The 24,930-nt window shown below is 38.0% G+C and overlaps 1 protein-coding gene across 4 annotated transcripts in view; it reads right to left on the bottom strand.

Moving 5' to 3' along the window:
• Positions 1-24,930, bottom strand: part of CASC1 (cancer susceptibility 1) — an 86,606-nt gene that overhangs the window by 40,745 nt on the left and 20,931 nt on the right. For all 4 annotated transcript variants that reach the window (XM_033222640.1, XM_033222638.1, XM_033222637.1 and 1 more), the window contains 7 exons: positions 18,053-18,137; positions 14,896-14,987; positions 12,337-12,438; positions 11,349-11,486; positions 6,948-7,094; positions 3,937-4,040; positions 1,598-1,910 (listed from right to left, as the gene is read on the bottom strand). In XM_033222640.1, coding sequence (XP_033078531.1) covers positions 1,598-1,910; positions 3,937-4,040; positions 6,948-7,094; positions 11,349-11,486; positions 12,337-12,438; positions 14,896-14,987; positions 18,053-18,137 — 981 coding nt within the window. The remainder of the gene's footprint in view (positions 1-1,597; positions 1,911-3,936; positions 4,041-6,947; positions 7,095-11,348; positions 11,487-12,336; positions 12,439-14,895; positions 14,988-18,052; positions 18,138-24,930) is intronic.

Raw genomic sequence — 24,930 nt, 5'->3', positions numbered from 1 at the left:
TTATTTTACTCCATATTGAAACGATGTTAAGTCCAAGACCTATTTACTCATTCTTTTTTTTCTCCCTTGGAAATAATTGAGTTTGTCATATCTAATCACATCTCATTAGCTAAAGTAAGTCACATGGTCATGCTTTAGCTTCCACGTGGAGAGGAGTATAATCCTTCCATATTCCAGGAAAAGGAAGAGAACTAGAAATACTATTGTCTCTAGTAAAGTTTCTACACTACCTGAGAGTTCAAATGAAATTTTTAGTTTAAAAACGATCTTATTGCCCAAAAAACATTTAAACAAAAATGACAAATTTTTAAAGAGGAATAAATCACTCGTTTTCCATCTCTCTAAAATATCAGCTATGCAGAGATTTCTTGGTTCTCATTTCCTTATGCCTTTAAAATTTTCACGTGTTTGTCATTACAGTCTAAATACAATTTTTTTATACTTAGCATTATGTCATATCCATTTTTCTACATTGCTACAGTCTTTATTATTATTATTATTATTTTTCTTTGAGATGAAGTCTCACTCTGTCACCCAGGTTGGAGTGCAATGGCACGATCTCGGCTCACTGCAACCTCCGCCTCCCAGGTTCAAGCGATTATCCTGTCTCAGCCTCCCAAGTAGCTGGGATTACAGGTGTACACCCAGCTAATTTTCTGTATTTTTAGTAGACACAGGGTTTCACCATGTTGGCCAGGCTGGTCTCGAACTCCTGACCTCAAAGTTCTGGGATTGCAGGCTTGAGTCACCATGCCCAGTCTATAATTTTTGATACCAGTGTAATAAATTGAATTCTTAATAAATCAGGTGTTCTTAGAGTATCTAATAATTCCTATTCTGATTTTAAATTTGTATTCAATCTAATCCTTAATCCTCTCCTGTGTTTAAAGAAAATAAATCAATAAACTAATACATTTCATGTCTTAAGCACTTGTCAGAAAACTTGAGATTTTTTGGTCCCTTATAACATGCAAATAGGCTATTAAAGAATCTGCTTGGCTCTGAGAAAGTATTACTAAATTCTTAAGAGATATTTTTTTCTAACATAAATAAGTAGCTTGACAACCTTGTCAACAGAAAAAAGAGCAGAAGCTAACTAAAGGAATATGATTATTAAATTGGTCAAAAGCTGTATCTAAAGATGTCAATTTTTCAGAGAAGAGTGATATTTTAAGAAAATAAATTTTTACTTTATAAAATTCTTTCTTACAAAACCAAAAACTGAGGAAGTAACAGGGTAATATAAGATTATTTACTGTAAGTTTCCATTTAATGGCAAGTTCCCTTGAGTGAGTTTGAAATATATAATAAATATACAAAAATTAAATGGCATCAAAGCTGCCTGGTTGTGCACCTAATATAAAAATGAGCAATTCCTGTGCTGAACTTTAGGATGTTGAAGCTAGTGGCTCAACCATTAATTGACTGTTAAGGGAAGACAAGAAAAAGACACACATTAAAAATTGAGGCACTGGCAAGAAAGTGGCTCCCAGACAATTTCTAGTTGTTTAGGAAAAATCTTGAGAATACTTTAAGGGAATCTAATAACACATGTTGCATGAAGAAAAAAAAATGTGTATATTTAAATGTGTCCTACCATTTTCACTTCAATATCATCTTGTTCCTCCTCAACTTTTATTTCTTCCTCCTGAATTAAGTGAGACCTTTTTTCTTGTTGTTTGGACTCTTCTTCGACCTCTTTGCTGATTGCTTTTTCTACATTCTCAATATCATCTTTGACAAGCTCAGTTACTGTGGAAGTGTGTTCTTTTGATGGTGTTGAAACAGGGTGCAGTGCAGAAACATGATCATAGTGAGTATGCAGGAGTCGTACAGCAATGTCACTTGTTGCTAATATCCTTGGAATCTCAAATCCAATTTGTGTTTCAGAGAATCTGACACTTCTGTGCCTGTTAATAATTAATTACAACAAAAAAGATGAGACCCTAGGAAACTCTAGATCTGTGTCAAATTTATAACTAAGCAGTATTTCTCTTCACTTTAATTTTGCTCCAATTTTTAGTCTGATCACATGTGCTTTCTTTGCAGCATTTGGACCCAGTTGCGGATGCTATCCTTCACAAAACAGTTTATTGGGATCCATAACCCCACATTCTTCTCCATCTCTGGCAGTTCCTTCTGTCTCCTCTATATGGCCTTCTTCCTGACCATCCCTTTGATGTTGATATTACTCAGTTCTCCATCCTAAGCCCTCTTTCTCCTCTCCCTCAACACACACTCTCTGGATATTGTTACTTCTGTGGCCTCAATTACTATCTATACTATCAGAGGTTTTCAATATGAGCTTTATTTTTCCTAGGGTTGGGTAGGGGTATGACGCATCTCTGAATGGACTTCAAGAGGTTCAAAAATGCCCTTCCACAAGTGCAAGCATCTGTAATTACTTGACATTCGGAAGAATCTATGACCCCCGAAAAGTGAAGAAACATTGGTCTATATGCTGATGACTCCTCAAAATATACTACACCTCAGATTTCTCTCAATGCCTTCAGCCAGTTGCACTCTGGTATCTTATAAGTACTTCAGACTCAGCCAGTTCAGCACCGAACTCATCACCCTTACAACCCCCACCCCAATCGTCATCAAAATGAAACTTGTTCTGCCTGCACTATTCCTTATCTCGTAAAAGACACCACCTAATTCTCTTCTTAAACCTGAGTAGTGAGTACAGAGCTATTCATTTTATTTTTATTCATTTAAAACTACATAGATTAATTTCCTTCACTTTTCTGTACTCGACACATTTTACAATGAGAAAGGTTACTATATTGTCCCCGATTAGATGTGAACCGAAGAGTTTTTTGTCTTTTTTTTATAGCAAAAGGAAAGAACTTGGGAAATATTTTGTTCTTCCCTTTTACTAAACATCAAAAATAAAGTCCAATTTTTTTAAAAAAAAATGTCACATGGCTAGTCTTTTCAGAGGTAGGATCCACACCTAGGCCTCCTAATTTTTATTCTGGTTATTTTTCTCTAAAATTCACTGCTATACTAATGCAAGTAACTTAAAATGTTTAAAGATCAAGCAGCAACCAAATGATCGTGAATTTGCCATCATCACTGTCATTCCTCAGAAAGATGTTTCTTTGTTGAAAACTATTGGGGAAACAGCACTTAAATGTCCAAGAAATACACATATGAAAATCTATTATTTTTAACAGTTCACAAAGATTCATTAAAAAAAAAGAAATCCAGATTGCCATGTAGAAAGTACCTATCAGCCAGGCACAGTGGCTCACGCCTGTAATCCCAACACTTTTTGGAGGCCAAGGCAGGCTGATCACTTGAGGTCAGGAGTTTGAGACCAGCCTGGCCAACATGGTGAAACCCTGTCTCTACTAAAAATACAAAAAAATTAGCCAGGTGTGGTGGCATGCGCTTGTAATCCCAGCTACACAGGAGGCTGAGGCACAAAGAATCGCTTGAACCCAGGAGGTGGAGGTTATAGTGAACCGAGATCACACCACTGCATTCCAGCCTGGACAACAGAGCGAGACTCTGTCTCAAAAAAAAAAAAAAAAAAAAGAAAACAAAAAGAAAGGACCTACCAATTCTATTTTTTTGGAGGGTAGAGGGGTTAAGTGGGTAAAGAGAAAAGGAAGACCTGGTATTTAATGAGTATATATTTGTAATAAACACTATGCTATAACTTTTACATGCACTCATGTTTAATCTTCAATCCAATCCTATTAAGGGACATAATCATCATTTTACTGATGATATACTGAAGCTCAACAAAGTTAAGTAACTTGCGTAAGTAAATGGCAGGTTTACGATTCAACCTTCAGTGGGCTAATTTCCTAAAATGGGCTTTTCCAAACACACCATGCTGCTATGCAGTAGGCATCTGTCTGGCAATCATGATGTGGTTCAATGTCTTTCCACCTACAGGGAAAGTATTATCCACAAGGGTACCTTGGATTCTTCTTGAGGTTTGCCCACACATATAGAGTAACATTTTCATCTTTAATGACTTTTTCCATATTTCCACTGTCCAGATCTGCCAAAGTACTAGCTTGCTGTAAGAGAAAAAGAAAACATTACAAAGGGCCACAGGCCTCATAAATTATACAACTTAGATAAGTTACTTTATCACTTATGTGTTGGATTCCCTTTGTTAACCACCTAAAAGAGTAACTTGGGTAAAAATCAGGTTCAATCAACATGACAAAGGATTGTTTTAAAAACTTCTCTAAAGGATGCAAATGTATTTACTTACTTGAACATGCATCTCCTTTTTCCATTCAGTTTCTCCTAAGGTGTCTAAGAATTAAAGTCACTCTTAGGTTGGGTGAGGTGGCTCATACCTGTAATCTGAGCACTTTGGTAGGCCAAGTTGTAAGGATCATTTGAGTCCAGGAGTTCAAGAACAGCCTGGGTAACATAATGAGACCCCTCATGTCTACAAAAAATTAGCTGGGTGTGGTGGTGTGCGCCTGTAGTCCCTGCTACTTGGGAGCTGGGAGGATCCTAGGTGGAAGGATTGCTTGAGTCTGGGAGGTTGAGGCTGCAGTGAGCCATGATTGCACCATGCACTCTAGCCTGGGTGACAGAGCGAGACTGGGTCTCAGAAAAGTAAAAAATAAAGTTGCTTCTATATTTCCGGGTAGCACCTGTGGATTAATATTATGTTACCTTTCTCAGTCATAACATCAGAATCATGACTTTTCATTTTAACTATACACATGCTGCTTTATCTGTATCTTACTAAAATGTAGACTATTCTACTGCAAAGTTAACCTATCTCGGAACACATCAAGTTTAGAAAGCGAAATATCCAGCTTATAAAATCCAGATGAGTCATGTTTTCACTAGTCTAATACTTAATATCCAATATTAACCATAAAACTCAAGTATGTTCTTAAGAATTTTAAAACAAAAACTAACATAGTTTGATGCCTATTGCTCAAGAAATCAGCTGTCATAAAGGATTTGAATAAGTCAATATGTGGTTGCTAGAACGTAAAACTTCAAAATGTTGAAGATTATATTTATTATTAATTTTTTAAGTGTGATTATTCTTGCACACTTTTTGTTTTCTGTAACCGTAACTTTTTGAAGTGTTCAGGACAGCTATCTTGTAGAATTGTCCCACATTGTGGATTTCTATTATTGTTTCCTCAAGGCATTGTTTAACTTGCTCCTCTATCCTCTTTATTTTTGTACACTGGAAGGTCTAGGGGTTTAACTGGATTCAGGTCCACCACTTTCAGCAAGGAGGGATCATAGGTTATGCTGTATTCTTCATGCTGCATCCTATCAGAAGACATACAATGTTCCATTATATTAATGATATGAACTTGATCGCTTGGTTAAGGTGCTGACCACAAAATCCACCCATTGCAAAGTACATTTTCCCCAATCTGAGGTCAAATACTTTGGCACTAGAAGAATTATGTATTCCTCAAAAGCTTTTCACCTAATCACTTAGGTAGCCATTGAGGATCCTTCTGTGAAGTAGTTACCACACTGGGGATTGAGAAATGGTGATTTCCTAACTGATCACTGCATCCACATTAGATAGATGGCATTCTACTGGAAAGAACTGTTCTTTCTTCACTCCACCTTCCCCTTTGTTTCTGAAGTATCACTATAAACTCAAAATTTTTTATTTATTCAATTTTTTATAATTGATTATAATCATTATTCTGATATTCAAATTATTCCAAATTTGATCAGTGGGACTTCTAAGCTAGCCTCTTAGCTGACAGCATCTCTTTCATACAATGTCATTAGTCTCTGAGCGTTTGCTTGCCTTCTAGCACAGGAAGACAATTCAGCCTCATCTTTCACTTTTCCTGCCCCAGAACTGAAATCTCAAATCCTATTTATGGAATAAAAAGAAATCTGGTTCATGCTGATATTTCAAATTGAAATATAACATTATAGTATTTTTTCTAATCCTCCTCCTCCCCCTCTTCTTCTTCCTTTTCTTCTTCCTCTTTTATTTATTATTATTATTTTTTGAGACAGAGTCTGCCTCTGTTGCCAAGGTTGAAGTGCAGTGGCGCGATCATGGTTCGCTGCAGCCTTGACCTCCTGGGCTCAAGCGATGGTCCCACCTCAGGCTCCCAAGTAGCTGGGACCACAGGCAAACCATGCCTGGCTAATATATATATATATATTAGGATGAGGTCTCTTATCCTATCCTTATATATTATTATCCTAAGAATAATAATAATAATATAAGGTGAGTGCAAAAGTAATTGTGGTTTTTGCCATTACTTTTAATGGCAAATAGAAATAATATTCGGTCGGGCGCAGTGGCTCAAGCCTGTAATCCCAGCACTTTGGGAGGCCGAGACGGGTGGATCACGAGGTCAGGAGATCGAGACCATCCTGGCTAACACGGTGAAACCCCGTCTCTACTAAAAATACAAAAAAAAAAACTAGCCGGGCGAGGTGGCGGGCGCCTGTAGTCCCAGCTACTCGGGAGGCTGAGGCAGGAGAATGGCGTAAATCCGGGAGGCGGAGCTTGCAGTGAGCTGAGATCCGGCCACTGCACTCCAGCCTGGGTGACAGAGCGAGACTCCGCCTCAAAAAAAAAGAAATAATATTCTATTTCTTCAAAAATAAAATGTCTGGCAGGGAGCAGTGGCTCACACATGTAATCCCAGTACTTTGGGAGGTCAAGGAAGAAAGACTGTTTGAGTCCATAAGTTTGAGACCAGCCTGGGTAACACAGGGAGATTCCATATTCACTATCTCTAAAAAAAACCAAATCAAACCAAAACAAAACAAATTACATTTAAAAATAAAATATTATCAGTTATTAAATCTGGACAAATATATGTACTTTAAATTATTCTACTAACTTTTCCATAAACTCTTGATTTTTCAGTTTAAAAAATACTGAATTATTTTATATATAACATAAAATGTTAGCTTTTATAAAACTTAATATATAAGCAAAATATCACACTTACTCTGAGAAGTATTTCTGTGGCTACATTGAATTTAAGATGAAGGAGCTCCTGCAGTTGTAGAATTGATTCTTGGTACTGTATTATATTTTTATCTTGCAAATCACACGGTGGAGTTTCCAATAAAATAAATTTCAATTTCTCAATTAACTGTAAAGTAAAATAATATTTGCATTAATTCTCAGAGAAATAGTCAAGGACAAGTGAAAAAGGGAATGTTCTATCCCTTTTGAACTGAAGAACACATCCTTAGCGAAACATATAGAAACCCTTTCCTGTATTTATTCTGTAATTTAAGATCATAAACAAAAATTTCCTCCCAAACTCCTTTAAAATTAATTGTAACACACTGAATAAATAAAACTCCATGAGTATATAGTGTTAGACGTTCAGAAATGAAAGGGGAAGGTGGAGTGAAGAAAGAACAGTTCCTTACAGAAGAATGCCATCTATCTAATGTAGATGCAATGATCAGTTAGCAAATCACCATTTTTCAATCCCCAGCGTAATAACTGCTTCAGATAAAGATCCTCAATGACTATCTAAATGATTAGGTGAAAAACTGTTGAGGAATACATAATTCTCCCAATGCCAAAGTATCTGACCTCAGATTGGGGAAAATGTACTTTGCAATGTGGAGATTTAATGGCAAACACCTTAACCATATGATCAAATTCGCATCATTAAATTAATAATGGAACATCATATGGCTTCTGATAGGATGCAGCATGAAGAACACAACATAACCTATGATGCCTTCTTGCTGAAAACGGTGGCTCTGAATCTAATTAAACCCTCGGACCTATCGGTTAACTATGTGTGACAAAGCTTTCATTAGCAAGTTAATAAATGAGTGGCAACTTGTCATTATCTAAGACTGAGAGACAATAGAGAAAACAACAATAATATAACAACAATAAGGAGGAGGTGGAATAGAACTACTACCATTTTTACTGAATGCTTACTATGCACCAGGAACTGTTCTAAATATTGTATATGTTTTAATGCATTTAGTCTTCATTATAATTCTATGAGGTAGACATTGTTACAGTATATATTTTATAGATGACGAACCTGAGGCACAGTGTGATGAAGGAACAACTAGTAAGTGGCAGAATTAAATTTTGAACACTGACACAGATAATACACAGAAATTTTCTGAATTAAGATAGGCAGCATCGTAGGGTAGGGTAGTATGGACTCAAGCAAGAATGCTAGGCTTCAATCCTGGCCACCTCTCAACTAGCAGTGTGGTCCTGGGCCAGATGTTATTTAACATCTCTGTGCCTTAACTTCCTCATTGGAAAAATGGGGTTTATAGTACCTATCTCCTAGTGTTATCATGAGAACTCAGAAAGCTAGTATTTCCAAAGCTTGGCATAGATTAAGTACTACATAAGAGTTTATTAAATAAATTTGAAAATTTGGAAATTGGTGTTTACTATGGGGCCATTTCCTTCTGTTACTGCTATCCAACTCCACTTGTTCTGCAGCTTTCTGCTTTCGTTTCCTATTGCTGTGATTACTCCCATCTTCTGTCTCCTGTGTTATTGAACTTATCCTTTTCTCATCTTTTTTGCTCTTTATTACTTCTACTTCTGACTCCTCATTCTTGTAACAGGAAGATGTCCCTTGCAGCTCATCACTGGTGAACTCTAGTACTACTTCCCACTACCTCCCTGCTAATTGCAAAGTACCAGATTCCTAAGCTGACGTTATGCCATGGCAGCTTCTCTGGTAAAGAGGATGTGTAGTAGCAAGAACACTGTATGATTAATCCACTGGCATTTAAATAGCTCAGACTGTATGGGAGACTCCTTGGGCCTTTGGAAAGTCAGAGTAAGGTCCATCTAAGGTCTCATAGTGGACTGTAAGCAAATCACAATCTATGTTTCTTTATTTGTTAAAGGACTCTCATAACTTTGTTGTTCAGATTAAATCATGCAATGCATGGTATGAGCTTAAAAGAGTCTACAGTTATACTCTCTTATGACAACATGAAGTTAAACTACAGCAGCAATGACAGGAAGCATAAAACTGTGAGGAACTAGACCAAAAAAGCACTAAAGGATAATAACAGGAATAAGAGTAGTGAATTCCTTCTAGTTTCTGTTATCATGTAAGTGTGTTTAAGTGTGAATTTATTTATCCTAACTTGATGTGACATAAAAAGAAGTAAGTATTTGGTCTCCACCCCCTGTTCCTGGTGTAAGCTTCTTAGAATTTCTTGAGGGCTAGGAATGAGAGAAACAGCTTTTGTTATTTATAATAAGCCCTTTTCAACCTTAGTCTGAGTTTTTGCTAGTATGATGAGTCTTAGCAGATGGGAGCTGACTGCCAGAGGGACCAACCATGAGATTAGAGGGCTGAAACCTGCAGCCCCACTCCCTGGCCTCCAGGATGGGGAGAGGGGATGAAGATGAACTGAAACGCCAGTGGCAAATGATTTAATCAATCATGCCTACATAAATGAGGTTTCCATAAAAAACTCAAACAACGAGGTTCAGAGAACTTTCTGGTTGGTGAACACACTGAAGTGCTGGAAGGGTGGAGTGCCCCAAGAGGGCATGGACGCTCTACATTCCTTCCTACGGACCTCACCCCTTGTATTTCTTCACCTAGTTGTTCACTTGTATCCTCTGTAATATCCTTTATAATAAACCAGTAGAGGCGAGTAAATGTGTCCCTGAGTTTTGTGAACCATTATAGCAAATAACCTGACCAATGGCTTGTGGCTGATTTATAACAGGCTGATCAGAAGTACAGGTGACAAGCTGGGACTCATGACTGGAAGTGAAGGAAGAGGCAGTTTTGTGGGACTGGGGTCTGCACTAGCTCTAAGTACTCAGTACCAGCACTGGATCGAAGGACACTTAGTAGGTATCTGGAAAGTTGGAGAATTGGTTGGTGTGAGAAAACCCCATATACATTTGGTGTCAGAAGTGTTAAAAGTATAAACACTAGTTTTTCTTTTTACTTAGAATTTCTCGAGTTTCTTGAATGTGAGGATTCACATCTTTCATCAATTCTGGAAATCTTTCAGCCATTATCTCTTTGAATATTGTCTCTCTTCCATTCTTCTGTATCCCTTCTTTTCCATATGTTTTTAGCCCTTCTTACTCTATCATACATGCTGTCAACTGCTCTTTCATATTTTCTATCTCTTCATCTCTGTGCTGTCTTCTGGTAAATTTTTCCAATCCAACTTCTGATTTACTCCTGATTAAAAATTCTCGGCTGGGTGCAGTGGCTTATCCCTGTAATCCTAGCACTTTGGGGGACCAAGGTGGGTGGATCATTTGATGTCAGGAGTTTGAGACCATCCTGGCCAACATGGTGAAACCTCATCTCTACTAAAAATACAAAAATTAGCTGAGTGTGGTGGCACATGACTGTAATCCCAGCTATCGGGAGGCTGAGGCATGAGAATTGCTTGAACCCAGGAGGCAGAGGTTGCACTAAGCCAAGATCACGCCACGGCACTCCAGTGTAGGTGACAGAGCAAGATGCCACCTCAAAAAATAAATTAAATAAATATTCTTAGTGGAGACATTTTTGTTTCTTATTCACTAAAGATAAGCCAAACACTTCTTATCTCTTTTTGCACAATAAATTTTTCTTGTTATCCATAATGTCTTTTGAGGTTCCCAGCCATATAGGAGTCTCTGGTCCAACTTGCCACCTTGTATGTACTCTACTAGGCTTTGCATCCTGATGGCCCTTTGAACCAGTGCTAAGCCACTAGCAGCTAGCTAGCTAAGCCACTAGGTAGTTAGCTGGGAAGCCACTGGCTTCAAGACTTTCTTACTTTCTGGATTGTTTTATGGCCTGTAAGGTTTTACCTTACTTTTTTGTGATTAGGGCAATGAATTTAAATTTTTTAAAACAAATTAGTTTTTTCCCCCCCCAGTATTTTTAAGTGCATTGTAAAGTGGAAGTTTCCAGGCTAGTCTAACCATCCTATTTGCAGGAACAAAAGTTAGAATATTCTCTTTTGTCTTTATACCCCCATTGTCTATAACAGAGTCTATACCTGGCACCTAGTAAACATTAAAAATCATGGGTACTAAATTACTGAACAGTGGATATTCCAACTGAGGATAAAATTACCCACTACCCGCAACCGAGTTATCTACATGAACGCATGCAACTTGATTTTTTTTCTTGATTAGACAGACAAATAATGTTTTATGATATGGTGACCTTAGCTAATGTGGCAAGGAATTCTTAGGACTTGTAAAAAGAAAAAAGAAAATGAAAAAGCTTACCAATTACTTCTTTTGCTAAGGGTTCAGAAGCAGTAGTGTTATTATTTGGCAAGTAATATATTAATTTATTTTTATTTTGAGTTAATATCAGACTATTTGTAATAGCCAGTTTATAGGAAAATACATAAACACCTACATTTAGCACTACTTTACTCTTCTCAATCACTTCCTCAAAAGTCTCATTTGTTTTCTCTTTCCACAAACTAATAAATGTGTTCATTTCTTGGGCTACTGAAGGATCAGGACTCCCATCACATTGAATGTAGTGTTTCCACTGTGGAATAAAAATGTTTAAAGGTTCACACTGATGAAGATTCAACCAAAGATTAAATGACTTCTTTTTTGAAGTATAAATTCTTATAACCTAGTTTAACCAACTTAGATAAAAACGTGATAGCTTTAACCATTAACTTGAGAGAGCTCCAAAATAACCAAATTCTTATTTATCCAAGTAATTTCTAATCCTTAACATTCAGATACATAGAAGCACTAATTACTTTCAGATTTTTATTTTTAAAGCATTATTTATAAGTAGTTTTTGTTTTGCTTAGTTTTCCTCTCTAATCATAGAGCTGCTTATTTGCAAAGGCCAACACTTGGGCTAATTTCTACTTCCCAAGTTATTACTAATGTCTAGTTGCCACTGGCATCTTAGTACGAGGCCTTCCATTCATTTTGTGGTTTATGCAAATTTCACATTTGTAATCATATTGTACTGCACTTAGAATTTTTCACTTAAGATTATACCACAATCTTTAGCCATATTACAGTTTTTCATTTTTCTTCTGATATTCACCTACATTATTTCCAAAGTTATGCTGTTGTGAGCAAGACTAGACTGCCTTAAGCACAAAGCTTTTATGTTTTAATTTAGCATAATTTCCCTAGTATACATTCGCAGCAATTGAGTCAGTGTCAAAGAATATAAACATTTCTAGGACGTTATTACTGACAAATAGCTTTCTACAAAGTTATGTTACTTTACTTTGCCACAAGCAATCAATTTGTCAGATGAGAGGGTTTTTTAAAACAGATAAATTTAAAGTTTCTTGGCATCAAAATTGGACTACAACTCCATCTTGTGGTGACAAAAGTATTAGCTAAAAAAGAGAAATCAGTCTTACCCGAGAAAGCAATCTAGTCTCCTGTTTCAATTTCTCTGCTTCAGGAAAACACCTCTCTAATAAATAAAGTTCTTCAAGTTCTTCATTTCTCCTTTCTAGATCCTGTTGCACAAGGACAGATATATTGATCTGCTCTTTAATTTTAGCTTTTTGTTTCACAATTAGCATCTAAAACACGTGGCTAAATATATAACTGTAGTTCCAAAATGAATATTAAAATTAGTTTGAATATAACTGATATCTCCAAAAGGTTTCATCTGTAACAGTGGCTTACAAAGTGTGATCTATAGACTCTTGGTGGCTCTAGAACTTGGGATCTGTGAGGTCAAATCTATTTCCATAATAATATTAACATTATCTGACTTTTTCATCGTGTACCTATTTGCACTGATTGTGCAAGATGGTGTGAAAGTGCTGATGTCTTAGCACAAATCAGTGACCCCAAACTGTACTCCTTCTACGGGGAGAGGTGAGAAGGAACCAGCTTCACAAAAGAATGCCTGGATGGACAGGTACAGTGACTCACAACTGTAATCCCAGCACTTTGGGAGGCCCAAGGCACGCAGATCACGAGGTCAGGAGTTCGAGACCAGCCAACATGGTGAAACCCCGTCTCGACCAAAAATACAAAAATTAGCCAGGTATGGTGGCGTATGCCTGTAAGCTCAGCTACTCGTGAGGCTGAGGCGGGAGAACTGCTTGACCCTGGAGCCAGAGGTTCCACTAAGCCAAGACCGTGCAACCACACTCCAGCCTGGACAACAGGGCAAGACTCTGAATCACATTTAAAAAATAAAAATAAAAAAAAAGAATGCCCTGACGAAGAGGTGAAAAATTATTAATTGTATCAAACCTCAACCCTAAGTACATGTCTTTTTAATATCCTGTTGGATAAAATGGGAAGTAAGCAAAAAGCTCTTCTGTTGCATATCAAATGACAATACTGTCTTGAGAAATATCACTTGTGCAATTATTTGACTATTTTGGCAGACATTCTCTCAAAAATGAATGAATGGAGTGTGTCACTTCAAGGATACAACTCAAAATATTTATTGCCAATGATAAAATTCAAGCTTTCAGGCAAAAATTCAAATTTTAGAAAACTTGTATCTATCACTGTAAGCTTGAAAGTATTCCAATCTTTAAAAACTTCTGGTTTGGGCCTGGCGTGGTGGCTCACATCTGTAATCTCAGCACTTTGGGGGGCAGGGGTGCATGGATCACAAGGTCAGGAGTTCGAGACCAACCTGGCCCCATCTCTACTATAAATACAAAAATTAGCCGGGCGCGGTGGTGGCCACCTGTAATCTCTGCTACTCAGGAGGCGAGGCAGGAGAATCACTTGAACCTGGGAGGTGGAGGTTGCAGTGGGCCGAGATCATACCATTGCACTCTAACCTGGGTGACAGAACAAGACTCCGTCTCAAAACGAAACGAAAAAACTTCCGATTTGATTGGTGATTATACTAATGAATGTGATTTTTGATAATGAATAATAAATTACATCAACATTTGGAAGCAAATAATTCAGTGAACCAAACCTTTTCAAGCAAGCAACACATGATAATGCTAAATCATATATGAAAACAAGATCTATTCAGAGGGTAAGATAGATCAATGTTTTAAAATAACAGAGTATGAATAGTTCATTGATATGGTTTCATATTCCACATTAAGAAACTATGACTTGTAGAGTTTTGATACAGTATCAAAGAAGAATATCCACAATTATCAGAAAGGCTATTACAATATTACGTTTTTTCCAATTATGTATCTGTATGAGGCCAGATTTTCTTTATATACTTCATACAAAACAACACATGGCAACAGATGGAATATTGAAATAGATATGAGAATCCAGCCGTCTTCTGTTAAGTCAGATATCAAATAAATTTTTAAAATGTAAACAATGCCAATCATTTCCTCAATTTAAAAAAAAAGTTGTTTCTTTAAAAATGTTCATGTATTTACTTGTGTTTAATAAAGTTTATTTTTATCAATATGTAATGTCTGCTAATGTAAGCAGTTTAAAATTTTTGTTTTAACTTCTAATATAGTAAAATATTGATTGATGTAATCCACATAAACATAAGCTCCTTGGGGGGGTCTTCAGTTTTTAATAGTAATGGAGTTTGGTCTTGAGATCAGAATATTTCAGAATTACTGATCTAAAAGAGTCTAGTGAAACAGACAAGTGAAACTAAAAAAGGAGAGGTAGAATTTGAATATTTTGCTTTTTTTTTTTTTTTTTTGGTTGCTGTCAACTTGTCTATAAAACGGATTCACATATGCTTTAAGGTTACAAGCATAGGCTCTTCAGCAAGACCTGCTTAGATCTAAGTCTTGACTATGCCACTGATTAGATGCTTAATTTCTCCGTACCTTGATTTCCTCATCGGTGAAATCTAGATAACAATGTCACTTATTCTATGGTAGGATTAAGTTCATGTAGGCCTAAATATTCCTGGTAGCTATGGACTGAGAAGGACATTAAATGACAATAGATCTGATAGCCATAGTTTAAAGTATTCATTAAGAACATTATTAATGTTTATTTACTTTTGCTTCAAGTTGATTCCATTTTTCTTTCTCAATTCGTTGTATTTCAAGCCTTTCCTTTTCTTCTTTCTCATATTTCAAACGGGCTTCCTCTAAAGAACCAAAAAAATTTTTTTTTCTCAGTGAACAGATCACTGTATTTTTAAGCCCTTAAAATTACTCCTAACATTTTCAAGATGTAGTGGTGGCATCTTTTATAGAAGTCACAGTCTTTATTACATACATGGTAGATATGAGAAAAGTGTCAGTTCTCCATCCTTCAAGAAAGTAACTACAAGAAAACATCAAACAACCCCATCGAAAAGTGGGCGAAGGATATGAACAGACACTTCTCAAAAGAAGACATTTATGCAGCCAACTGACACATGAAAAAATGCTCATCATCACTGGCCATCAGAGAAATGCAAATCAAAACCACAATGAGATACCATCTCACACCAGTTAGAATGGCGATCATTAAAAAAAATCAGGAAATGGCTGGGCATAGTGGCTCACGCCTGTAATCCCAGCACTTTGGGAGGCCGAGGTGGGTGGATCACAGGGTCAGGAGTTCGAGACCATCCTGCCTAACACAGTGAAACCCATCTCTACTAACAATACAAAAAAATTAGCTGGGAGTGCTGGCGGGCGCCTGTAGTCCCAGCTACTCTGGAGGTTGAGGCAGGAGAATAGCGTGAACCCGGAAGGCAGAGCTTGCAGTGAGCCGAGATTGCACCACTGGACTCCAGCCTAGGCAACAGAGCGAGACTCCATCTCAAAAAAAAAAAAAAAAATTGGGAAACAACAGGTGCTGGAGAGGATGTGGGGAAATAGGAACACTACTGTTGGTGGGAGTGTCAACTAGTTCAACCATTGTGGAAGACAGTGTGCGATTCCTCAAGGATCTAGAACTAGAAATACCATTTGACCCAGCAATCCCATTACTGGGTATATACCCAAAGGATTATAAATCGTGCTGCTATAAACACACATAACTCCCAGCCGTTTTCTCTTCTTTGCTTTTTGTGGAAATGGTGTAGGAGTGGCTCCCTGGAGCACTCATTGTAGCTTTAGATGTGCTTCCTCTCTGCAGCACGAGCTACTTGGACTTACTATTCCCCTACTTGAGAATATTTATTCAATTTGAGTATATTTTTGACCTGCCAGGTATCTGTGAAACAAAATAACTCCTACTGATAGCTTCTTATCAAGAGTAATTTAAAACATCCATCATCTACTGCTGAATGTCAAAATAAAGGCTGAAGAAATTACCATTCCCCCCCCCCAAAAAAGTAACATGACTCAAACTTTCTGCTCAAAAAAAAAAAAAAGCCCACAATAATATTTTTCTTCTCCAAAAGGTTTATAGCAATCCAATAGTGATTTTAACCAATAAAGTATGGCAGACCTATCATGGCAATAAAGAGGAAGTCAAGTCTTCAGAAGACTTCCATAATCTTGTGACATCTACATCTTCAAATGCAATTACCTTAATCTTCTCCTGCTCTCACTATTAAAAACAAAATGTGAAGTACATATTGAAGAGTATTAGTTTAATCCAATATAAATAAAACATGCCCCAAGATATAGATCCTGATACTGTATTCGTATCAGGAGTCACCTAAAAAAAGGATGTATAAAATCATACACAAAAAATCAATATGGAACTTAGGAACAGTCTTTTAAAAACCTATATCTGAATACTCAGATTTTAAAAATCACTTTTTGGTACTTTAATTAATAAACACTTTCATCAATGTTTAATTTTTTAGCAAATAAAATTAGTATTTTAAATTTGGTAAATAAATATTAAACTGTAAAAATTTAGGCTGCTCTACATATTTCTTCCTAGTGTATATTTCCCACATTTAATGAATTTGAGTTTCAGAATTTTTACCGAACAATCAGCACCAGTGCTCCTAATTTCATCAGTAAATATAAACACTTCAAGATAGGGTTACCAGAATTAGCAAATTAAAACATGGGATGCTCAGTTGAATTTGAATTTTAGATAAACAATAAACATTTGCTGAATATGAATTCTAAATTTCTCTTCAAAGAATAAGTCAGTATGTTCAATTCTTTGCTTTCTACGTTTAAACTTCCTCGTAAAGCAACCTTTTTCAATTACCTACTCCAGCCTGACTCATTCTGATCACCTGCTCCACCCTGACTCATTCTGATCACCTGCTCCACCCTAACTCATTCCGATTTCCTGCTACCTGCTCTGTGCTCTGTCCTGACTCCCGCCAAAGCACTTACCCGTCATTCTCTTTTTTTTCTTTTCTTTTTTTTTTTTTTTTGAGACGGAGTCTCGCTCTGTCGCCCCGGCTAGAGCGCAGTGGCCGGATCTCAGCTCACTGCAAGCTCCGTCTCCCGGGTTTATGCCATTCTCCTGCCTCAGCCTCCCGAGTAGCTGGGACTACAGGCGCCCGCCACCTCGCCCGGCTAGTTTTTTGTATTTTTTTTTTAAGTAGAGACGGGGTTTCACCGTGTTAGCCAGGATGGTCTCGATCTCCTGACCTCGTGATCCACCCGTCTCGGCCTCCCAAAGTGCTGGGATTACCGGCTTGAGCCACCGCGCCCGGCCCGTCATTCTCTTTAAATTAGCCAATCCGAATTAGTTTTGCCTGTGCGGTCTAACCCTAGCCAACAGGGACCAACACAGCAGCAGGGGCCACGTGCGCCAGGGATAAGAACCCCTTCTCCTCCCTCCCTTGTCCAAGTGTGTGCCCACCATTGCTCCATTGGTGAGAGCGTACCCTTCTATAGAAGTACCTTGCTTTGCTGAGAATTAAAAAGAAAATTTTATATATGAGTGCTATTTCTTTTGCAGCACCGAAACTTTATTTAAACAATTTTTTAAGTTAAGTATGTCTCAAGTATTGCATGGGGCAAATTATCCCAAATTATCCATTTGATTATCTGAAAGTTAAATTTAACTTTAATTGGGTTAATTTAACTCCTGTATTTTATCTCTGGCAGCCCTATTTCAATATATATCTGAAAGAGACTGGCATGTACTAACATCTTTCTGGATACTTTCTAAATGATAGGTATCTATTATAAAACAAATTAAAATTTAAGAACTTTGAAAAAATATTGACTGTACTACAGAAGACCAACCTATGGTGACTGTTACCTGTATATGTATATAGTATCACTATTTATTTTGTACCTTCCTCTTTCAGGCGTCTCTCTTCCTCCTCTTGTAGCAGCTTCAATCGTTCAGCTTTGGTGATTTTCTTTTTCTTACTGCCAGACTTAACAAAGTCCACATCATAAAAAAAAAGCTATTAACATGCAAGTTACTTGAAAAACACATCTTTTCAAATACTAATTATGAAAAACATTTTTGCTTTCATAAAACCAGCCTTTCATGCATTCATTCAACAAATAAGACTGCCTATTAGTGTAAAGCTTTGATTCAGTGCATTGAAGGACAAAGTCTGGGAACAAGAAAAATAAGAATATAAATTATTCAAAGGGTGACAGTGACAAGTATGTGCAATTTAAATAATTCTCATTCCTAGTTTCCATATCTTTAAAATGGTACTAAAGAAAACCTCCTCTTGTTGTAGAGAATAAAGTAAAACATACGTAAAAGCAGTTTGAAAACTGTACGCTTATAAAATTGAAAAGTATTCTTATGACTAACAGGTATACACAGAGTTATTTTGCAAGTTTGGAGGAGGAGAGACTATTTTCAAGAGTGAGGAGCATGCAAAATGTTTATAGAGTAGGTGGTATTTAAATCTGTGCTCAAAGGATTTTTACCAGCCGGAGAACATATTCCAAGAAGAGGGAAATGCAGGTACAAGACAGGGGATTGAAAGAGCATTGGATGGGCCAACAAGTGCAGTGGGCCCTAGAAAGACTCCAAGAAGAGGTGGTGAAGAAAATGAGAGTGTGAAAGAAGGCTAGAGCCTATGCTAAAGAGTTTGGACATTATTCTAGGAGAAACAGAAAACTCCTAAAAGTTTTTGAGAAGGGCTGTGGCTATAAAGAATATAATTTTGAAAATTAACCTGGTATTGGAGAAAAAAAACATAAAGAGGATACCATTTTGGCAACAATTAACAAAATTCAATAAACTGAAGTCCTGGCAGTGTTTATAGAATAGATGTCATTTAAATTTGTGGCCAAAGGATTTTAACATTCAAGGGAAGATATCCCAAAAAGAGGGAAACAAAGGTGCAAGATAGGGAGCTGAATGGGCACTGGATGGGCCAACAAGGTCGGCGGGCCCTGGAAATGTAAAGATCCAATAAATATTTTACAAGCTAACTTACTTAGTAATGATTAAAATTGGAGGCAAGGAGAGGAAAGAGTCAGGAGCGAGTCTCACAGAGGGAGAATGGCATCCAGAACAGGTGAATTTGAATGAAGAATTGTTAAAAATAATTTACATATAATTAGTACAAAATGCTGATAGAGCATTTAGGCAATTCTTGCAGGCACTAGAACTGTAGAATTGAGGTTTAGCAAAGAGGTCATTGCTACAGAAGCAGCTACGAAAGCAATTTCTGTGATAACGACCTCTCCTTCATTTTCACAGGGGAAAGCTAAAAAGAGCACCATCTAAATTTGGGAAGAATCCATAGAAAGAGTGGTTAATTGTTGGGATGTATAGACTCTTGGATCTTCTCTTTTTGGTTCACCTTCTCTAAGATGATCATAGACTCCATTAGCTCCACTGGGATCTCTAATCCATTGCCCCTACCACTTTTTCACTGTTCATTCACCTCCTCCACACCTTCATTTCTTCCTTTTCCAGGTTAGATTTCACAGTTCATTATCCTTATCACTAACTTATATACCTCCACTTCCTCTGTTCTCCTCTTTCTCTAAAAAGCTCAGCTGGCTAAATCATAGTTCTAGTGAAACTCAACTTTCCATTTGTTCTGTGCTAGCAATACGAGCAGCAGAACCTTATCACAGAAAAACACACATGGGCTCAAATTTATCAACATAATTTTAAAATAGACTCCAGATTGTGAATTTTAGCTCCAGATCGACTACAAGAACAAACCAGCAATCCCAAGAGGACCCACAGACACCCTGAAGGAAGCGAACTGCTCCTGTAGGACCTGGGAGACACCCGAAATACTGTGAGTGCCCGAACTGTGCGAGTGGGCAAGGGAGACACTCCTCTCACAAACACACACCCCCACTGGAGAAGCTGAGGGTCTATTTGCAGGAGAAGTTTCCGACTTTACCTGGAGCTGAGTCAAGTTGGAACGCTGAGGGAAATACAGGAGCAGAGGAAGCAGCAGAAAGGCCCTGGGAGCTCGCTGGGTCCGCAAGCAGCCCATTCCTGCCTGGCACCACAGGGATCCACTGGGAGGGTGGCCAGAGGAGCAGAGGGTAAAACTCCATAGGGAGAAGGAATTCTCTAGCTGAACTTTGTAACAATTTGAATGGGGCAAAAAGCCTCCTGGCCAGAACTTGGGGGAGGGCATGAATTGGCATGCAGACTTCGCAGGCAGTGAGGGAAAGCTAAAGTCCTTTTCTCTGGCAGTTGGGAGGCAGATAGCCTCAGGCAAGTTTTTAAGTCCATCTCACCCTTCACCTGGAAACAGACTCGGGGTTGTTCGGGTGGCACAGTGGGAGTGAGATCGGCCCTTCAGTTTGCAGGGGAGCAGGGTGAGGCCTGTGACTGCCGGCTTTCCCCCACTTCCCTGACAACCTGCATGACTCAGCAAAGGCAGCCATAATCCTCCTAGGTACACAACTCCAGTGACCCGGGAATCTCACCCCCATCTTCCACAGCAGCAACAGCAAGACCCGCATAAGGAGAGTCTGAGCTCAGACACACCTAGCCCTGCTCCCACCTGATAGTCCTTTCCTATTCACCCTAGTAGTGGAAGACAAAGGGCATATAATCTTGGGAGTTCTAGGGCCCCACCCACCGCTGGTCCCTCTCCATACTACCATAGACGAGGCTCTCTGGAAAGCACCACCTCCTGGCAGGAGGACAACCAGAACAAAAACAGAGCATTAAACCAAACCTAAGGACCCTCACGGAGTCCACTGCACCCTCCGCCACCTCCACTGGAACAGGTGTTGGTATCCATGGCTGAGAGACCCATAGACGGTTCAAATCACAGGACTCTGTGCAAACAACCCCCAGTACCAGCCTGGAGCTGGGTAGATTTGCTGGGTGGCTAGATCCAGAAGAGAGACAATAATCACTGCAGTTCAGTTCACAGGCAGCCACATCCATAGGAAAAGGAGGAAATTACTACATCAACACCCCATGGAACAAAAGAATTTGAACAACAGCCTTCAGCCCTAGACTTTCCCTCTGACAGAGCCTATCCAAATGAAAAGGAACCAGAAAACCAACCCTGGTAATATGACAAAACAAGGCTCTTCAACACCCAGAAAAAATCACACTAGTTCACCAGCAATGGATTCAAACCAAAAAGAAATCCCTGATTCACCTGACAAAGAATTCAGGAGGTTAGTTATTAAGCTAATCAAGGAGGCACCAGAGAAAAGGCAAAGCCCAATGCAAGGAAATCCAAAAAATGATACAAGAAGTGAAGGGAGAAATATTTATGGAAATAGAGAGCTTAAAGAAAAGACAATAAAAAATTCAGGAAACTTTGGACACACTTTCAGAAATACAAAATGCTCAGGAACGTCTCAGCAATAGAATTGAACAAGTAGAAGAGAGAAATTCAGAGCATGAAGACAAGGTCTTCCAATTAACCCAATTCAATAAAGACACAGAAAAAAGAATAAGACAATATAAACAAAGACTCCAAGAAGTCTGGGATTATGTTAAATGACCAAACCTGAGAATAATTGGTGTACCTGAGGAAGAAGAGGATTCTAAAATGCTAGAAAATATATTTGGGGTAATCATCAAGGAAAACTTCTCCGGCCTTGCTAGAGACCTAGACATCCAAATATAAGAAGCACAAAGAAGACCTGGGAAATTCATTGCAAAAAGATCTCTGCCTAGGCACATTGTCATCAGGTTATCCAAAGTTAGGACGAAAAAGAATCTTATGAGTGGTGAGACAGAAGCACCAGGTAACCTATAAAGGAAAACCCTATCAGATTAACAGCAGATTTCTCAGCAGAAACCCTACAAGCTAGAAGAGACTGGGGACCTATCTTCAGCTTCCTCAAACAAAACAATTGTCAGCCAAGAATTTGTATACAGCGAAACTAAGCATCATATACGAAGGAAAGATACAGTCATTTTTAGACAAATAAATGCTGAGACAATTCACCATTACCAAACTACCACTACAACAACTGCTAAATCTTGAAGCAAATCCTGGAAACACATCAAAACAGAACCTCTTTAAAGCATAAATCACGTAAGACCTATAAAACAAAAATGCAAGTTTAAAAGTAAAAACAAAAAACAAAACCAAAGTATACAGGCAACAAAGAGCATGATGAAAGCAACGGTACCTCACATTTCAATGCTAACATTGAATACAAATGGCCTAAATGCTCCACTTAAAAGACATAGAGGCCAGAAGCAATAGCTCATGCCTATAATCCCAGCACTTTGGGAGGCTGAGGCAGGGGGATCACCTAAAGTCAGGAGTTCGAGACCAGCCTGGCCAACATGGTGAAACTCTATACTAAAAATACAAATATCAGCTGGGTGTGGTGGCATGCACCTGTGATCCTAGCTACTTGGGAGGGTGAGGCAGGAGAACCACTTGAAGCTCAGAGGTGGAGGGTACTGAGATCACACCACTGTACTCCAGCCTGGGCGATAGAGACTCTGTCTCAAAAAAAAAAAAAAAAGATACAGAACCACATAATGGATAAGAACTCCCCAACCAACTATCTGCTGCCTTTAGGAGATTCACCTAACACATAAGGACTCACATAAACTTAAAGGGGTGGAAAAGCATTTCATGCAAATGGTCACCAAAAGCGAGCAGGGGTAGCTATTCTTACATCAGACAAAATAAACTTTAAAGCAATAGTGGTTAAAAGAGACAAAGAAGGACACTGTATAATGGTTAAAGGCCTTGTCCAGGCCAGGCCCAGTGGCTCACGGCTGTAATCCCAACATTTTGGGAGGCCGGTGGCGGGGGTGGATCAGCTGAGGTCAGGAGTTCAAGACCAGCCTGACCAACATGGTGAAACTCTGTCTCTAATAAAAATACAACAATTATCCGGGTGTGGTGGTGGGTGCCTGTAATCCCAGCTTCTCAGGAGGTTGAGACAGGAGAATCACTTGAACCCAGGAGGCAGAGGTTGCAGTGAGCCGAGATCGCGCCACTGCACTCCAGCTTGCGCAACAGAGCAAGACTCCATCTCGGAAAAAAAAAAAAAAAAAAAGCCTTGTCCAACAGGAAAATATCACAATCCTAAACACATATGCACCTAACACTGGAGCTCCCAAATTTATAAAAACAATAACTAATAGACCTAAGAAGACAGATGGTAACATGGTAACACAATAATAATGGAGAACTTCAATACTCCACTGACAGCACTAGACAGGTCATCAAGACAGAAAGTCAACAAAGAAACAATGGATTTAAACTATACCTTGGAAGAAATGGACTTAACAGGTATATACAGAACATTCCATCCAACAACTGCAGAATACACATTCTATTCAACAGCACATGAAACTTTCTCCAAGATAGACCATATGATAGGCCATAAAATGAGCCTAAATACATTTAAGAAAATTCAAATTATATCAAGCACTCTCTTAGACCAAAGTGGAATAAAACTGGAAATCATCTCCAAAAGATACCTTCAAAACCATGCAAATACATGGAAATTAAATAACCTGCTGAATGAGCATTGGGTCAAAAATGAAATGAAGATGAAAATGGAAAAATTCTTCGAACTGAATGACAATGACACTACCTATCAAAACCTCTGAGATACAGCAAAGGCAGTGATAAGAGGAAAGTTCATAGCCCTAAATGCCTACATCAAAAAATCTGAAAGAGCACAAATAGGCAATCTAAGGTCACACCTCAAGGAACTAGAGAAATAAGAGCAAACCAAACCCAAACCCAGCAGAAGGAAGGAAATAACCAAGATCAGAGCAGAACTAAATGAAATTGAATCAAAAAATACAAAAGATAAATGAAACAAAAAGCTGATTCTTTGAAAAGATAAATAAAATTGATAGATCATTAATAAGATTAACCAAGAAAAGAAGACAGAAAATCCAAATAATCTCACTAAAAAATGAAATGGGAGATATTACAACTGACACCACTGAAATGTAAAAGACATTCAAGGCTACTATAAACACCTTTATGCACATAAACTAGAAAATCTAGAAGAAATGGATAAACTCCTGGAAAAATACATCCCTCCTAGCTTAAATCAGCAAGAATTACATACTCTGAACAGACCAAAAACAAGCAGTGAGATTGAAATGGTAATTTAAAAATTACCAACAAAAAAAAGTCCAGGACCAGACAGATTCACAGCAGAATTCTACAAGACATTCAAAGAAGAATTGGTACCAATTCTATTGACACCATTCCACAAGATAAAGAAAGAAGGAACCCTTCCTAATTCATTCTATGAAGCCAGCATCACCCTAATACCAAAATCAGGAAAGGACATAACCAAAAAAGAAAACTACAGACTGATATCCTTGACGAACATAGGTGCTAAAATCCTTAACAAAATACTAGCTAACTGAATTCAACAATACATCAAAAACATAATTCACTATGATCAACTGGGTTTCATACCAGGGACGCAGGGATGGTTTAACATATGCAAATGTGAAACAACACATAAACAGAATTAAAAACAAAAATCACATGATCATCTCAATAGATGTAGAAAAAGGATTTGACAAAATCCAGCATCCTTTTATGATTAAAACTCTCAGCAAAATCAGCATAAAAGGGACATACCTTAATGTAATAAGAGCCATCTATGACAAACCCAGAGCCAACATAATACTGAATAGAGAAACCTGAAAGCATTCCCTCTGAGAACTGGAACAAGACAAGGATGCCCACTCTCACCCCTCTTCTTCAACATAGTACTGGAAGTGCTAGCCAGAGCAATCAGACAAGAGAAAGAAAT

This window comes from Trachypithecus francoisi, unplaced genomic scaffold (assembly GCF_009764315.1).
Source record: "Trachypithecus francoisi isolate TF-2019V2 unplaced genomic scaffold, Tfra_2.0 Lachesis_group11, whole genome shotgun sequence".
NCBI classification, from domain to species: Eukaryota; Metazoa; Chordata; class Mammalia; order Primates; family Cercopithecidae; genus Trachypithecus; species Trachypithecus francoisi.
Note: the sequence above shows the minus strand (reverse complement) of the source record. Positions and strands in the feature narration are given on the sequence as shown.